The 18,567-nt window shown below is 37.8% G+C and overlaps 1 protein-coding gene across 1 annotated transcript in view; it reads right to left on the reverse strand.

Annotated features, from left to right (window-relative positions):
• ENTREP2 (endosomal transmembrane epsin interactor 2) overlaps positions 1–18,567 on the reverse strand; it is an 87,468-nt gene that overhangs the window by 38,559 nt on the left and 30,342 nt on the right. The window contains exon 3 of the mRNA XM_082488536.1: positions 12,827–12,958. Coding sequence (XP_082344662.1) covers positions 12,827–12,958 — 132 coding nt within the window. The remainder of the gene's footprint in view (positions 1–12,826; positions 12,959–18,567) is intronic.

Here is an 18,567-nt window from a genome sequence, read left to right on the forward strand (position 1 = left end):
AGAAAGGTAAAAAGAATCCGAGAACAGGTTGTGTATACTGCAATTTCAAAATCCTGAAGCTCTGTCTGGAAGCCCTGAACACCTAAGCAGAGGGAAGTCATGGTTTGCATTGCTGTGTCCTACCAAGCACTGACAATACTCAGCCAAATCCAATCACGGAGTAACAGTTGCTCTCCAGCAATTAATTAAAAATCCTCAACCGTGGCCCTGGAAAGCGATTCCCAATGCTGTTTTTGGACATCCTGCATGCCGTTTGATCATTCAAAACATGTTTACTTCTCTTTAATAGAATTGCTTTTAGAGTTTAGCTGATGAATATAAGCTGCCCAAGCTGTAATCTTTGCAAAAAAGTGTAATTTACGGACTACTTTGCTGACTAAATTTCTCTACCAAGTAATGGAGAAAACAATGACACCACTACCTTGCAAACCTTCAAGAAACTCGAAGTTTACAGAAAATACACCAGAAGTCAACTTTAAAACAAACTTTTTCTTTCACACCCTACATAATAATCTCTAGTAAGTTAGCTCATATCTCTTGAAAAGAGAGCTAATGAACTGTCAGACATCCAAAACAGGCAACCAGCATATTCGCAGAATCAGAGAATCACAGAATGATTTGGGCTGGAAGGGACCTTAAAGATCATGTAGTTCCACCCCCCTGACATGGGCAGGGACACCACCCCCCAGCCCAGGTTGCTCCAAGCCCCATCCAGCCTGGCCTTGAACACCTCCAGGGATGGAGCAGCCACAGCTTCTCTGGAAAACCTGTTCCAGTGCCTCACCACCCTCACAGTAAAGAATTTCTTCCTAATACCTAATAGAAATCTGCCCTCTTTCAGTTTAAAACCGTTCCCCCTCGTACTATCACTGCACTCCCTGATCAAGAGTCCCTCCCCATCTTTCCTGGAGGCCCATTTAAGTACTGGAAGGGGCTATAAGTTCTCCCTGGAGCCTTCTCTTCTCCAGGCTGAACAACCCCAACTATATTCCCCCAAAAGGCTGCAGAATTCCTTTTGTCCAGGTCTGAAAATCAAAGTTTGAATGTTAATGCACTTACAACTTTGTCCTGATCTCTAACTTTCATTTTCAGACCTGGAGAAGAGGAGGGGTTGATCCACAGGGTGATACCACCTACTTTAATTGATACTGTAGAGAAGAATCCAATGTCAACTTCATACGATAGGGCAAAAAAAAACAGGCTAAACAAACCTAGAAGAGTTCTGTAATTTTTAAAGTAAAAAAAAGTCATTTTAGAATAGATTAATCTCCTGTGGTGATCCACATGTAAGAAGGCTTTAAATTCAAAAGACTGAATCCAGATGCATTCTTAACTGAGGACTCAGAAAGGTTAACTGAAATCCTTCCAATTGTCTTATCTGTGTGCAAAGGATTCGTAAGTGGATCTCTAGGAACAATTAATCGATTAATTTCTCATTCAGGGAAAAAAAATACAGAGCCTGAAGACAGTAGTGCAACCTGAAGTCAGCAGGAAGCAGCCATTAATAGAGTGCAGTTGGAGGTGCGCCTTTCCCTCTCCCAAGAAAAGCTTTCTTCTTAGAATTTGGATTTACACGAGGAAGTCATCTGCATATCTTGCATTTGTAATACCATGTTTATAATGTCACGTAATTGAATTCTTGCTTTTTACTTCCTAGAAAGCAAAACAAATTCAACTTAACACATTTAACAATTTACTAAAACAATGATAGACCTGAATAACCATTACTGAGTGTCTGAGTAATCATATTTCTCAGATTCAGATTACTACCAGACACAAGATTACAAAAAGTAAGCAACGTGCATTGATAACAATATTCAAGACCGTAAAACTATGTTAACCACAATGTCAAATATCCTTCTCCTTCTTATTAAAAGTTAACTTTATTTGAAACTACAACCAAAAATAAAACTATTCCATTCTCTGGCACATCTTCTAAAAGGGGCGTGTTCTAGTAAGAATAAATGAGAAACAGAGTTACTTAATTATTTTATTCTAAGAAATAAATATGAAATGCAAATTGAAATTCAGTAAAAATAGACAACACAGTTGTCTCTCAGTCGAACACTACTAAGCTGTCAGTACATATATATCCACTGTCTAGCAAGGCACTGAATAGGAAATAATTTTCTTGGTTTAGAACTAGAGCTTCTTTGCATTGTTGAAGAGATTCAGATTGTGAAAGTTATTAATAATACTATCTGAATGTTGTATTTCAGTATGTCCACTTAACATTTTAGTTTCTACCAACTGTAGTTGTAGCAGCTTCTGGCTTTGCTAGGGAAGAAACAGAAAGGTATTGCCTCCCTCTGACAAGTCTTCCTCCAGAAAGGAGCTGAAGTTTGACAAAGCATAGGAAGATTGTCCAAATAAAGCTCCTCTCCCAAAGAAAACATAGATATTTTGCTTATTTCATAGGTTTCTACATACAAAAATTGTTGTGAAAAGAGGGTACCCGCCATCCTCTTCAAAACCCCAACTGCATTCCCAAATATTCAAGGATCCTCACCACTTTTATGCCAGTAAGCTCAGACAACATGATAAGCAGTTATGAAACTTCAGTGCCTTCGGTTGCTAAGCCTTTCCCTTTCCTTTCACCACCTTTAGGAACACTCAGCCCTTGAACCTCTGTTCCCACATCTTTACTTCTTTTCCATACACATCGCCATCACTGATTTGTGAGTGACTGCCGAGATAAGAAATGGCAGGGATTTTTTGTGATCGGTGAGTGACTGAAGGCAAGGGAAGAGACAATGGTGAAAGTGACTGCCTCTCAAATTTTATCAAGAGAAAGATCACTATTTAAGATAAACTACAAAAAATGAAATAAATGCAAATCACTCTCAGCACTGCTATACATCATCCATTTCTTTTTTGTTGCAGAATCTTAGGAAGACACAACCTACATTTTCAGGTATACTACCTCTCTGAAAAGTGACTATGTAAAGATGCATGTTCTGTAAACCTGAGACTATGCCCGAAAGCTTACAGAGCATATTAAAATAGGAGCTGTATTACAGAACCTGAGTATTTTTCAAAATCTGAATGTTTAATTGAAATATTTTTTATATTTTGTATGCCAAAAACATAATTTTACGATGCAATTCAGTGAGAACATCATATGAAAAAAAAATACAGTAGTACACTGAAAAAGCAATTTGCCCTAAAACCTCATTTTCTTTTGTTTTCCATCAAGCTGCTGGGTGATAAGGCAGTCAGATGATATTAAACTGGAATAAGGAAAAAATTGGTGATTGATTTATCACTTTGATAACTCAACTGTAGAAACAATCATTTAACAAAGCCATTTAGAACAGCTGTTAGCACACGCAATTACCTGAGAGAAGCAAAGAAAATCTTTGGAATGAGATAGAATCTAAAACAAAAAATTACAATGGTGTGAGCTCCCCATTACTGATGAGAGAGGTGGCAGAACTGGTCCTTTATAACCAAAGAACACTCACTGCAAGCACATTCACCCTTCCACAATTTTGCCCTTCAAGCCGTAATTTGTACCTCCTATCACAGCAAATGTAAAGCAAAAATGGAATACTACCAATTTGCTCTAATGGTAAGCCATATCCATAGAGTTCCTTCATCTTAGAAAACAAAGTCAATTTATTTCTACTATCAGTTGCTTTCCAGAACCAGCTGGAGAAAAGCTGTATTAGTCAACTATAACTGCAGTCCAACTGTAATACACATAATAATACATGCATTCAAATTAACAGCAAAAACTCAATGTAATCTTAGGTGTGGAAGGGAAGTACGATATGACTGACAGCCGCCTGCATACAAAACCAGGCAATAAGGTGAATTCCTATAGAACTTTGCTTCCACATAATGTGGTATCTTCAAACTCAAAGCTATGAAAAAGCAGTAAGACACATTAACCTTTGGAATGATAGTGTTTCATATTGTCTATACACACTTTATTCAAAGGCATAAAGCACTGAGTCAAAAACCAGAAAGTTTCTCTGAAAGTTCTTCGATATGAAACCACCTACCACAAACTAGTGTTTTGTAAAGGCCTGAAACGGAGCCAAGTTATGACGGTCACACCAAAGGACTTTAGCATAAGCCCAATAAAATTATATGCTTCGGGATAATTGTTATTTGGGAAAAACACACCGATGGCCTTGCTTAATCCATCTCCTTTTACCAAACTATTGCAGGACCTCCCTAATTCCATTTACATACCGACTAAATACAGATTAAAAATCAAGTAAGCCAAAGTAAAACAAGAATCTCTGGAGATCTTCACAACTCAACTCAAATGCAGACTTTGGTAAATATTGAATCATTCCCTTGCCTCTTCATACCATAGCAATGAACTGTACTGTCAATTAAGTAACCTGCATGAACACCAAACCAAGGAATTTAACATTCAATACAGACACATACCACACAGATGAAGCACTATTACGACAAAACATTCATTCTTTCTGTCAAATATTATACAGAAAATTATCCACCTGTGCTGGTTACACAGAATTGAGAAATTGTATTTAAACCTATTTTGCTCTAGAAGGAAACAGAACAACGCTTATTGTCTCCACTTTTATTTACAACATTTAAAATATTTATTATTTTTTGTGAAATGTGTTACTTATGTTCATATTACCAAAAAAATAAGTTACACAGCACAAACCCAGTACTTCTTACGAGTTCTAACCTATGCAACAATATTGAACTGGCAACCCTCTTCACAACACACTCACATTTTGCCAGCTCAATAGATTACGAACTTTTATTTCCGCAGAAAAACAGTCTTTGAGGCTCTTAAATCCTTTGCACTTTTGAGAGCTCAGTCAATATACAATAAAAGGAGTAACATAAGCTTGCTTATGTGTAAAAAGAACACTCTGTAATCAGTAGCCCTGAACACATGGATCTAAACATCCACACTGATCAAGGGCTAAAACCAGCTTCACATGTGCAATTCTGTGAAGATTTCTTTTCTCCTTGATTGACTTCAATTACGGTGCTTTATTTCATATACTACTATAACCTGAAAAGAGATAATGAGCAGTAAAGCTTTTTCACCCATGAAATTAGTGTCTGTGTACCTCTTTTATTTGTGAATTCAAGGACAACAATCCTTTTAACTCGAATTATAACTTCAGTTGTTCTAGTGGGATATGTCTGAAAAACACTAGAAAAAATAGCTGCCCTAATACCAGGAAGACCGTCTTTACTTACAAAGAATCAATTCTGAACCACCCGGATCCTAAATGCACATTGAACTGTAAATGGAGAAATGGGCAATGCTTCAAAATAGATTTAAGGTATGAAAGCATCATACAGTACAGTATTTTATATGGGTCTAAAATAATTACGATAGTTTTAAGGAAGCAGTTCACAGCTGCTACTTAAGAAAAATAAACTCAAACCGGTCATCTGACAGATGTGATTTTGCTTATCGCTCATCAACTCAGATGTCTATACGTTAAATTTAGTACTGGAGACCTGTTAGTTAGGGAGTCCTGAAAGACTAAGGTTCCAGAAAATAACCTGGACAAGTGTGTAATAAACAGATTGCAGCCATTCAAAGGGGCAGCTTTACAGCCACCAGAGAAGTTCACAACCATATTCACACATTGCCTAATCCAGGAACAAAAACATTCAGGAAGAAGGAAAATTACGAGCAGACTAGGTCTGTTATACAACTGTTACTTAGAACTTTGGAATACTTGTAGCTCAACTATTCAGACTAAAAATTCCACACTGAACCGCACCATTTTTCACAGTATCTAGTATGATAAGTACACTCTGAACATAGAGAATATTTTCAGTTACCTGTTAAGGAACATGAAACAAATCCAGCATTGACAAATCTGATAGGAAGTTACTTATTGCACAATGAACTTTATCCAATTTTAAGCAGACTATGAAGTCTTTCAGGTGAGTCATTCAGCAAAATTAAATATTCTGCATTTGGTCATACAGCAAATCTCAGGAAAGTCTGTTCTCATAACTCTAAAGAACATGTCGGGAGTCAACCTCTGTTTTGCAAATCAAAGCATGTTCTTCTGAACAGAAAAAAAATTAAACATACGGGTAGGCTTGGTCATCAGGAAACTTAGGAACAACAAACTTGGATTCAAAGGAGGGGAAGGATTCACACAGAAGACTGTAAGAACCCCGAGTCACATAAATCCCTAATAGTGATGTCTAGCTTACAAACTAATTAATGGAATCAGTAACCTGAAAAAGCCATTTACTGTTTATATTGTACTTTAATTTTAGCAGCTCTGAACCAAATATTTAGGCTGAAAATAGATGGGAGGATAAAACAGCTTTTCCCTTAGCCTGTAGAGTCACAAAACCATTCTACAGAAGTACTTAAAGTTGGAAGCAATTATTTAAATAGCAAATTCATAAATTAGCATACATGACTGCAGGTATTCTGTGCTGTGTAAGCTGTTAAAGTAATTAAAAATACCCTACTGGATCATTACTAAACCAAAGCAGCGCAACATTCTCCTCTTACATGCAAATATCAGACAGCAATAATACATTACAAAATAATTCAATCTTCTAAATATCTATCTTCATCCTCTCAAAACAAATACGAAGAAGATAAGCTTATTGCATGCATGTCTCTAATAAGTTCAGGATATTCTGTGTTTAGGAATAGGAATAATTTCCACAGATGAAAGCTGTCAAGAAAATTCAGTCCTTGTACTTTAAATTAACATTACAAGAAAAACTCAGTTCCTTAAAATTTCATCTACAAACCAACACACTCAGTGCAGACTACTACGTCAGCATTTTATGCTCACTCAGAGGTAACACTGTTAAAAAGAGTCATCTCATTCATCTTGATCTCATCTCGGGTTGTTGCCCAAAGTATAATCAACAATGTAATCCAGAGATGATATGGTTTTATAGCTAGATCTCTGTGTGTTTGTTTATATACACGTGTGCATATAAAAAAGATTTACCCTCCTGCATTTTTTCTGGTTTTATCTGAATAAAAGCCAACTTGCACAGCAATATCAGATGACTGAGAGACAGTCAAGAAAGTATGTCCTGGTTTGAGGTAAAACAGAACCAATTATATGTTCAGTAATTTTACTTTTTAGCTGGGCCTCTTCTAACTACTGAAATTAACAGCATACGGTACAGACACTGTGCTCTCAGAGGGGTAAGACCTATGTTTATAGCTGATGACAAGGAATGGTACGCACAGAGGCTCTTGCTTATACTCATTGTTCTAACCCCCAAGGCCAACCAACTTTGCTATTTGCCCCATTGGAGGGTCACAAGTGAAAAAGCGTAGAGGGGTCCCACCTGCGGGGAGGAGCGGACAGGACAGGTAACCCAAAATTGACCAACAGGGTATTCCATCCCCAACAGGGTATTCCATCCCATCTGCCTCATGCTCAGTATAAAAGCTGAGAGATCAAAGGGTCAGCCCTCTTTCTTCAATGGCTGGCGCCCAAGGAGGACTCTGTCTGTTCGTCTGCCTGTGATCCTGCTCCTGAATACAGATCCAGAATCCAGTTCCTGTCCGTCACTGAGTCCAGTCTGGGATTTCTCCAGTGCCAGCTGGTGACGTGATCATCATCCTGGGAGCTTGATATGGTTTTGTATATATTTGATTATTTCCTTTTTATTTTATTATTAATATTTCATTAAAGTAGTTTAGTTCCTTCTAAACTCACAAGTGTCTCTCTCTCCCTCCTCTCCTTGAAAAGAGAGGTGGGGGAGTGCATCTGCCTCAGTGGCCAGTCTGGCCCAAACCATGACAGATTTCTTGGCACCCGACATGGGGCTCAACTGAGACTTGATCAGGGCTCTGATAGATTGCCTAAATAGTTTGAATTCCAGCTTGCTCAGAGATTTAAAACAGACAGCTCACATCATGTCATTCTTAAGCAAATTGTAATATTGTGTCTTTAGAAAGATTTGCTTGAAGTTAATTGATGCAACTCTGCTTAACCTGCCAGATGTGTGGCTTGGTTTATTTGCTCTTTGTGTTTGTATGCAATGGTTTAAACATGCTGTTTTGGTGTAGTTTGGGATTCAGATGCATAATATGATTACCCGGATAACAGTTCTACCTGCATATCTCAGGCATCATGCGATGGATTCTATTACTAGTTAACACTTTTGGTTTTACCTGGGGAAGGTTTACATCGCCCTTTAACGCTTATGCCAAAGTGACACCATCAAAGCTAAGGGATGGAAACCTTTCGGGCTGTTTCAATAAGGAATGCATGGCTGATAACACCTTGGCTAAATTAACTGTTTTAGGTAATACATTGCTTTTACACCTTCATCAATTTCGGAGCCTCTAAAAACTTTTCCAGTGGAGGTTCAGTTCTTTACTCAATTCAAGCCTACTCATAACAGGTTTGTGATCCTGTCCTGTTTCATGGTTCCCTTAGTAGTCTACAAGGCCTGGCATCTTTGGCCATAAACTTCTACTTTATGCACTAGAACCACGCCTCTCGTGTTTGGACAGGAGGTAGGAAGCAACAAAATGAGCTCAACTGAAGTCCTTCTCAGAAAGTGAAAAAAATATTCAATTGCTTCCAAGCACAAGATAAGGTAAAGTTACAAAGTGTTATTTGCACAAAATCTATTGGTTCCGGCAAACAATTTATCTCAAGTGACTGTTTTTCAGATACTTAAATAATGAGCCTCTTATATTTTACCCAAGAGATTTCATATGTTGGACCTTTTAAGATTTTAAAATATCAAGTTCTGTAAGATTCAATTAATTGTAAGGTAAGGCAGTCTATATATCGATAAAATAACACATTTTGCCATAGCTTCTTTTAGGGATTTTACTGTAAGTAAAAAATTTGTCTCTTTACTGTAAGAATGTTATCTTTTCCTCTTCAATTAAGTTCATAAGACAAAAGTAAGTCTGTATAAAATTTAAGTAGCAGAGGACAAGTGATTTCTAATATTTCATCCCATAAAAATTATCTTCTCAAATATCATTAAATATTAAAAGGAATGTTCTGAGTCAAATTTCCTTGTACAACAGTATCCCCTCCTACATTTGTAAAACCATCATGTATCTTTGATTATAAACACAAAATCTCCTTAAACCAGCGTTCACCTGATTTCATTATCATTCACATTCATGAAACTGAACCTAACAGTCAATTGGCAAGAGTGAATAGTGAGATACACATTAGTCCTGCAAACATGTTTCTTTGAAGGATTCGTCTTGATTTACATGATTTACTGATCTTGTTTGCATGGGATACGAAGTTCAGCAGATGAAATGGCAAACACCAAGCCTAGCTTCACACCAGCTGAATTCAATCTAAGAGTCAACTCGGCTGTTGAAAGAGAGAATTCAGAAGGAAGAGGCGGGAGGTTCCTCTGGCATCCTGCCTATAGCAGCGCGCTGCACTCTTATGGAGCAGGTGAAGGCTAGTGATTGCAGGAATCCCATAGTGTGACATAAGAAAGTATAGATCTCAGTGCCAGCTTGTTTTCACTATAAGCCCAGCGCAGATGCTGTGGCGTTTTGGATCAGATCAGTTCACGGAACAGATTCATTCTGACTGCTAAATCCAAACAAACTCAATGGCAGGAAACAGCTGCATACAGAACTGCCCCTTCTGGTGGTGGTTCTACGGAAAAGCAGATTCAGTTGATGCTAGAGAAACTGCACCCTAAGTCCATCACATTTGTGTGGTCATCATCTCATTTCTGTACATCTGATTCTTAATAATCCATTCTAACTCTTTTTACTAATTTTGTATACAGGTAGTATTAGCTTTTCCCTTAATTTGACTTGAATTAGGTTAATTATCTTCCTGACAGAGGATAGAGCTGTTCTAGAAGTGTGTTATTGTTAAAATCAAGATACTGAGACACCGACACCAACATTCTTTAGCAGCCCAGAATATTGACCCTGAGTATCCAGAGGAAAGCAAGGAACCTCATTTTCAGGGCCAGTTTAGGAGCTATTTATGCAGGAAATGCATCTTCTGGTGAAAGAAAAAAAGTAATCCGAAAATCTCTCCATTGTAAAATACGGCAGATAGATCAGACTTGGGCACCTGCAGATCTTAATGGCAGTTTGTCACATCATGCAATTGTGCTATTTTTACTGGAGATGTGCAGACACAAATATAATGTCTTATAAATACAACTCTAAACACACCAATTCACTGTCCTTGAAATGGGTTGAGTCCCAACCCTTACAATAGTGAAATGGCAGAGTATCTGTCCATTTTACTGTAAGATATACTTTCGTGCTGAAATTTCACTATTCAAATAATCACAGGAATTGGCGCTTATCTCGGAGATCACATATTCAGTCAGCTTTTGCAATCAGTACTCATATCTATATACATGCATATGTGTGATCATAGATACCACAGTGGTATTTCCTGTGTCCCTGTTGTAATTTTGGGGGAGTCCATTCAGGGTTTGAAAGGAAGAAATAGACAATGATTTACAAATGAGCATAAAGAAATGATTCATAGCAGAGATGAGAAAAACAAATTAAAAAAAATAGAAAATTTTCAAAGCAACTATAAAACCCCCACTCAATATCATGAAAGGTATGATCCTGGCACAATTTAGCATACACGGGACTGGTAGCCACTGTTACTTTTCCTTGTCCTCTTTGACTGACTGGGAACAGTATCAGACAGGTGATACATGCCCAGTTGCTGTGTTCACAATGCAGCTTCCATAGCTGCTACCACCAAAACCCCATGGATTACATAGTAGAAACATGAAATTTCACCCCACCCTCAATAAAGAGAAGGAACATGAAACCTACATAGTTTTATACATGAAGTTGTATAATCATAACTCTGGTACTCTAAACTTTCTCTCCCTCTGCTTCCCCAAACAATGAGTACAATTGAGCTTTTGGTACTAAAACATCTGTTCTCTTAAAATCACATTGTAGTTGTTAATTGCAATTAAAGAGCATTATCACCATCCGTTGTTTACCTAATGAGCCATAATCTTTTTTCTTGTGTGCTTAGTGGGATGCTGTTCTTAAATGTACAGCTAGGAATACAGAGCTCTCAAAGCCAAACAGAAAGTAAATGTAGAATTAAAACTGAAAAAGATTTAAGAAACTTCCTGAAAAAGTTATTTTCCTAACTACCTTCTCTTAAATGAAAAATTCTGAATGTAAAGATGCACTCAGACTATACTGATAGGAATTCCAGTGTTTAAATCAGTTCTCTGATAGTGCAAGCAGATGTCATCAATTCCTGAGTTATGTTTTAAAAGAAATTATATTTTGTGCTTCTATTCTTATTGCTGTATTAGTTAAAAACCTTATCCTGATTTCCAGCATATGTCACTTCTACTTACTTCATATGCTGAGAATGTCCTCAAAGATAAACAGTTCTTTTCTCTCTCATTAAAGTTTACTCTACTGACATATTTACAGCAAGCAACCATATGCTTCCTCAATCTTTATTTTTATAGGATCAGCAAGTCAGCTTTTTCTGTACGACAGGTTCACGTTTTTGCATCTGTCATACTTTGAAGAATGTCTTTCTGAGAAGTTTTCCTGCATTGCCTTCTTCTAACACATTGCACTGAAACTGCACCACTGAATACAGTACTGAATTTAGCATTCCAAGTAGCAGTTTATTATTTTTTGACCAGCCATGTCAAGTTAGGCTTCTTTTCCAGTTACTAAATTCCTACTACCCAGTAGGTTTAGCTCCCATAGCCCCCTTCATCATCCTCATTAAAACCTGAGGCAGAGCTCTTACTTAATTTTGGGGCCACATCAAATTGTTTTAATTTCTACCAGATCCTTAGTACTTAGTAGTTGGTTTTCTTTTTTTCTTTTTCTTAAAATAGCTGAAGAACATTTAGATATTTATTACATACCTTTTGCAGGATTTCTGCCTTTCCTGAGCTTTAAAATATAGCTTCAAATATCAATATAACTTAGCATTTTCAGGCCTAACACTATAGTCTAAATCCCCAAGATCCTTATCACATTGAATTTCACTACTTTACTCCATTATACTCTATTAACTTTGTTAAAAAATGTACTTTGAAATTGAAAGCCACAGATAGAGTGTTAGTTCTATCGATCATTAAATTAAACCTAAAATGAATCAATAATGTCTCTCAGGCTAGGGTTCTTTTCTCTGACCAATTCTCTCATGGATTCCTTACTGTTTTCCAAACTAACCTAACACCATGTCTTGTTAGTTTGGTCACAGTGAAGCTAAGCAGTGCGGGCAATTACACTGGGATATAACTCAATCATACAATATTCTTAATAATTGTTCTCAATTCTTTATCTGGGTAGTTATAACAGTTTAAACTTCTTGTAATGTTGCAGAGCAGTCTGTAAGCATATTTCCAGCATTATCCCGAAAGAACAATTACTATTTCCTCCCAAAGTAACTTCCATCTGAAATACTGTTTTTCTGTTAGTAGTACGTCATGAAATACTTTGATCATTCTGCTAATACTTTGTGGGTTTTAGCAGTTTACCATAACATAACTAAACAACATCAACCACCACCTTTGATTCTAGCTTTCTTGAAGAACAACATGAAAGATACCTGTTCTTATACCTTCCAGCATCAGTCATAACCAATTGTAACTTCTGTTTCTTAAACAACCTCTAACAAAATAGTTACCTATATAAATACAAATATTGAGTGCGTAACATAAAACTATTTTCATGCATAGAAGCACTAAAATCTGTTGGGTGAATTTTTATTTTTTTTTTTTGCATGTAGAGTGTACAAATGCAGAGAACACCAGCTACTCCCCCTTTCATCACACACTTCTGTCTTGCTAAGTACTCACTACTTAAAATTGAAATAAACTGTTAATTCTTCTCATAACGCACCTTTAGGGTCAGCCTCACAACATTACACTCCTGCAGGGGGTTCAGTTTCAGCGTTTCTCCCAAGTTACTGCAGCCTGATGTTTGATGTTGCATCTCACAGCAAACACAGACGCCATCACTGTCAAATTTAATCTGTGGAGGAAAAAAAAAGGTCAGAGAAAGTATAAATCAACATAAATACACTTCCCAGAAATTATATTTACACTTATTGTGACAGTAATGACTACTAAATGCAAAATGAAAATCTCTATGCAGAATCCCCTGAAGCAGATTCCTTCCATTGGCTAATATAAGGTATAAAACCTGGTAAAATAAAGAAAGAGGATACAACACCAGAGTGTTACCTTTTATGACTCTCTTGGAAAAAATTTTGCATTACAGGCGCAGAGGAAACCAGAGTAACTCAACCAAAACCACATCAAATCATATTCAATGGGGAAAGAAAAAAAAAAAAAAATAGAAAAAAGTCAGAAAATACACGAAGCAATCATGATCACAAGTGTAACTTACCCTTACACATACATGGAAAAATAATTACAAAAGAAACTATGACGTATATTTGAGATAGGAGAACATAGCATAAAGAAAAAGTGGAGGAAGTAAGAGGTAGATGTCACTCATATTCTTACTTTGGAAAAGGTTTGCTCTCTATTTTTCTATGTTCAGTTTGTCTTGACTACAGTAAGCATTCAACGTTTTTACATTTTAAAAAGCATTATGCATTCTATTCTTCGAAGACTTGCAGTAAAGCGTGCCTTGCTAAGAATACTGAACCCTGATCATTCTCAAAATGTAAAGATATCTATAACTGATTATATTATATATATAATGAAATAATCCCATTCAGCTCAATGAAAATGTTTATTATACTGATTTTGACTTCCTCATTAAAAGGCAAAAAAAAAAACCCAAAAAATTCTCCAAACCAAAAACCATAGCAATGTTTATTCTTCTGCATCCATCCAACAAAGATTTTTTTTTTTTTAGCCAAAATTTAACTCCCTAGATGTTTTTACCTAGCCTGTTAATATGAACTGTCATTGCTTTAAATTTTCTCAACGGGGTATTTCTATGATTTCCAGTAAAAAAATTCCTCGTGCAAATATGCATTTACGATTTTTAATTTAAATTATCCCTAGGAAGTTGCGAACTTCCTGAGCACAGATAGCCGCATTCCTTGTAGAATGACCTCACAAAGCTTTACACATAGAATCATTTCAACAGAATATTTTCTTACTGCTTAAGACCTTGAAGTATGTTTAAATTGTTCGTATAATCTTAATAGCTACATATTTAAATATATGAATTTTTTAGTGTCACCCCTATCAGGCTTATCTTGTACTCTCTGCTTACATGCTGGTGACCAGAAGAGCAGTTGCAAAAGCAGAAATAAGAGCCCATTAAAAAAACATAATAAACTTTACCAGATGAGATACAGATGAATGAAAGCTTGCAATATACAGTGATGAAGGCATGCTCAGGGCAGGATGATATCTCAGTGGGCTTCAATTCCCGAGACTCCAGATTGCCCTCTAGCCAGTATAATTTGTAAAAAGGCTTTAAAAAAATCTGGGTATGTAAATTATACCATTTCCCATATACTCAAAGGCAGCACTAGAAAGAATTGTCTATGGCAACTCACAAAGACTGGTCGTACCCTAAGCCATAGAGACCATAAAAGAAAGACAAAAAAATAGTTTGAGCACCTTTATAATAGTTGTGTTGTTTATTTCTAATTAGCATACAGTTTAATTCACAAAGCTGCTTTAACAATTTCAGACTTCTTTTTTTTTTTAATTCTTATCTTTTAATACTCTCTTTTAAGAGGTGAAAGATCTGAGCGAAACCCAAAGACACAGCTTATGATTAGATAACCTCAGATCTTCAAATCAATGGGAAATACAAAGCACTGCATGCCACTGGGGAGACCTTGCTCCCAGACCTCTCTGGGAATGTCACAAATGGTGACAACTGTTAGATAAATGCTACAGAGGAAGTTCAAAACTTACACTTTGAATTTAGAGCTGTGTCCAATTCAGTGGCCAGAATGTTACAGCACACCTGCTATACCAGCACACAGCTGCTAGAAAGTTTTTATAATGAGGAAAATGGACTTCAGACAAAGCTATCCACGTCAAGATCACCTGTTCTCTGATTCATGCTACCCTGTTCAATGAAAGATTGTCGCTAACTCATGATGGGATGTATTTGACATTTCTAATACGAAATACAGACCCCAAGTCTACTTTTAACTCATGTCATGAACATGTGTCACAGAAATAAGGCTGAAAAGAGAAATATTTTCTTGGTCAAGATTCCCTATCTATAAGAGATTCTCGATTCATTCTGAAAGATGTTCCATAACTTCACACTGCCCAGTAACTCTCCCTTTAATTCAATTCTTAAAAATAGTTAAAAGAGAATTGCTTACATTAAAGTTCCTGCAAAAGATAAATTAAAAATCATAGCATATCCAAAACCACCTAAGATTTGTAACCAGACTGCAAAACAAAACTCTATTTTAATGTTAGACATACATTTGTTGAGAGCTTTTAACAGTTTTCCCTCTTGTGCACCTTTTCCTTCTATTGTTTGTGAAGCGAGATCTCTGCTCACTTGTGTGTCTGTAATGGCGAGCGGTGCAAAGAGCCGGGCATGTCATCGCATCCGTGCTCTCAACAGTGCGGCAGCTGAAAGCAGTTTTGAGCGCTCTTGAGCTGCTCTACTGCTGCCCACACTTGTGCACACAGGGTCAAGGATTCACACAGCTATCCTGTGACCTAAACATTGTCAAAACTAACTTTTCTTTTCTTGTGTAGGAGTGGTTTATTTTTAGTCCGGATCAGACCTCAAATGCCATTCAGTGTATGGCTTCATAAATGCAGGCAGCAGCACAAACAATAGAGCTCAAAGCACCTGGATGAAAAGAAGGTTATCAGAAGTAGTCAACATGGATTCGCTAAGGGGAAGTCGTGTCTGACTAATCTGATAGCATCCTATGATGAAGTGACTAGATGGGTGGATGAGGGGAGGGCAGTGGATGTTGTCTACCTTGACTTTGGCAAGGCTTTCGACACTGTCTCCCATATCATCCTCACATGCAAGCTTAGGAAGTGCTGGCTAGATGAATGGACAGCGGGGTGGATTGAGAACTGGCTGACAGATAGAGCTCAGAGGGTTGTGGTTAGTGGTGCAGAGTCTAGTTGGAGGTCAGTAACAAGTGGTGTCCCTCAAGGGTCAGTACTGGGTCCAGTCCTGTTCAATATATTCATCGATGATCTGGATGAAGGGATAGAGTGTACCATCAGCAAGTTGGCTGATGACACTAAACTTGGAGGAGTGGCTGACATGCCAGAAGGCTGTGCTGCTTTACAGCGTGACCTGGACAGGCTGAAGAGTTGGGCAGGGAGGAACCTAATGAAATTCAACAAGGGTAAATTTAGGGTACTGCATCTGGGGAGGAATAACCCCACGCATCAGTACAGGTTGGGGGCTGACCTCCTGGAGAGCAGCTCTGTGGAAAGGGACCTGGGAGTCCTGGTGGACAACAGGATGATCATGAGCCAGCAATGTGCCCTGGCGGCCAAGAGGGCCAATGGCATCCTGGGGCGCATCAAAAAGAGCGTGGCCAGCAGGTCGAGGGAGGTCATCCTCCCCCTCTACTCTGCCCTGGTGAGGCTGCATCTGGAGTACTGCGTCCAGTTCTGGGCTCCCCAGTTCAAGAAAGACAGGGATCTGCTGGAGAGGGTCCAGCAAAGGGCTACGAAGATGATTAGGGGATTAGAACATCTTTCATATGAGGAAAGGCTGAGGAACTTGGGTCTCTTTAGTCTAGAGAAAAGACGACTGAGGGGGGATCTTATTAATGCTTTCAAATACTTAAAGGGAGGATGCCAGAGGGATGGGAGGAGTCTTTTTTCGGTGGTGCCCATTGATAGGACGAGGGGTAATGGGCACAAGCTTGAACATAGGAAGTTCCATCTTAACATGAGGAGGAACTTCTTCACTTTGAGGGTAGTGGAGCACTGGCACAGGCTGCCCAGAGAGGTTGTGGAGTCTTCCACTCTGGAGACGTTCAAAACCCGCCTGGACGCTGTCCTGTGCAACCTGTTGTAGGTGACCCTGCTCTGGCAGGGGGGTTGGACTAGATGATCTCCAGAGGTCCCTTCCAACCCTGACTATTCCGTGATTCTGTGACAGCGGTGCAGGGAGGAGCTGGGACTACCCCGTCCAGCTGCAGGGCTGGTGTCTCCAGCCTCAGACACAATTACATCAAAACTGTGCTCCGTCTCCATACGCTGCTGTATTTAAATCTTTCTGGTTGGCAGAGCTCAAGAATAAAGCATCATTCACTTCATCCCCTGCACATACTCTCTCCACCATCCTGCATCACACTTTGTGATTCTCACTCATGCTAGTAAGCATAGTCAGTAATCACAGTATAGCTTGTGTACTTTCATATTTATGACAGTTGCACAGTACACCCTCATCCAAACCATATTTAAGACTTCAAACATCAACCTAAGCTGCCTATATGCATAAATTGTCTAAGTTTATTTCATCTTCCCCAAAAGCAGCACTGTTACGTCAAAAGTGATAAAAATCACTAAAATATGACTTTTATGTAGCAAATGATCAAATAAATAAAGGAAGCTCCAACAACAAAGAACAGAGAGCGCTTTGGACTTATTAAAAATACATACATGCACACACACAAAGCCCCCTATGTTACAATATGAGTAACAAAACTGTGCACAGACCAGACTTTTTTTCATCTGTATCAATTAATCAAATTCTGCCTAGGTTTTAAAGGTGTCTTAACAAAGAAGAAATTACCGCTGAGTACACACACATTCTCTCACCAAAAAGGGCAAGTTAGGGATGAAGCAACAGTGTTACTTTGCATTCTATTCTACCTTTTCCCCGTTAAAAATGTAAAACTTCTAGTGAAAGTAGTAATAGATTTTAATTTTTCTTCTAAATCAACCCTCAGAGTTTTTTACAGGGAACATAAAAACAGCAGCACAAAACATCAAAATGAGATATAAAAGTTCAAAAGTTGAAAACAAGGCAGTGAAGTGCGAGAAGGCCTCACATGTATGTTTACGGGAGGGAACTTTAGTCCATTACAGCAGCTTATGCACAGAGAAAGAGCAGGAGAATCCAAGCAAAGAATAAAGTTGAGTGGTAGGAAAGAAAAAACTGAGAAGTGAATAAGAACCAAACAAGTACATATATTTTCCTGGAATTTTAAAAATTGTTTTTGAATGTAGCTACAGCACAAAGTGGAATACAAAGAAACTCAGCTCTGGAACTGGGCTATACCATTCATCTCTATGCAAACCTGCACTTGCTTTGCTTTGTCTAGTCCAGCAAAACATAATGCAGGGAAAAAGAGTTCTTCCTTTATATGTTACTATAACCACAGGCCAATTTCAGCCGTACAACTGAAAAATAAATTATAAGCAATCTTTGTATACAGAGATAGACGCTATCGCTACTTTTCTGAAAAATAAGGAGCTGTAAATTCGATTAAAACTAGAGCATTTATTTTAAAATTAGTAAGTGACTTGTGCTGAGACAGGTACATCCAGTAAAGACAAATAAAGACTAAGAAATAAAACATCACTAACAAAATTCTATCTTGTGCAGTAATAGAATTTAAATTAAAATACACGAGTTTCTCTACCCACATATGTTAAGCACAATTTTCAGAGATTAATTTTTTGAAAAAGAAATTT

Source organism: Vanellus vanellus (assembly GCF_965231255.1).
Source record: "Vanellus vanellus genome assembly, chromosome: 11".
NCBI classification, from domain to species: Eukaryota; Metazoa; Chordata; class Aves; order Charadriiformes; family Charadriidae; genus Vanellus; species Vanellus vanellus.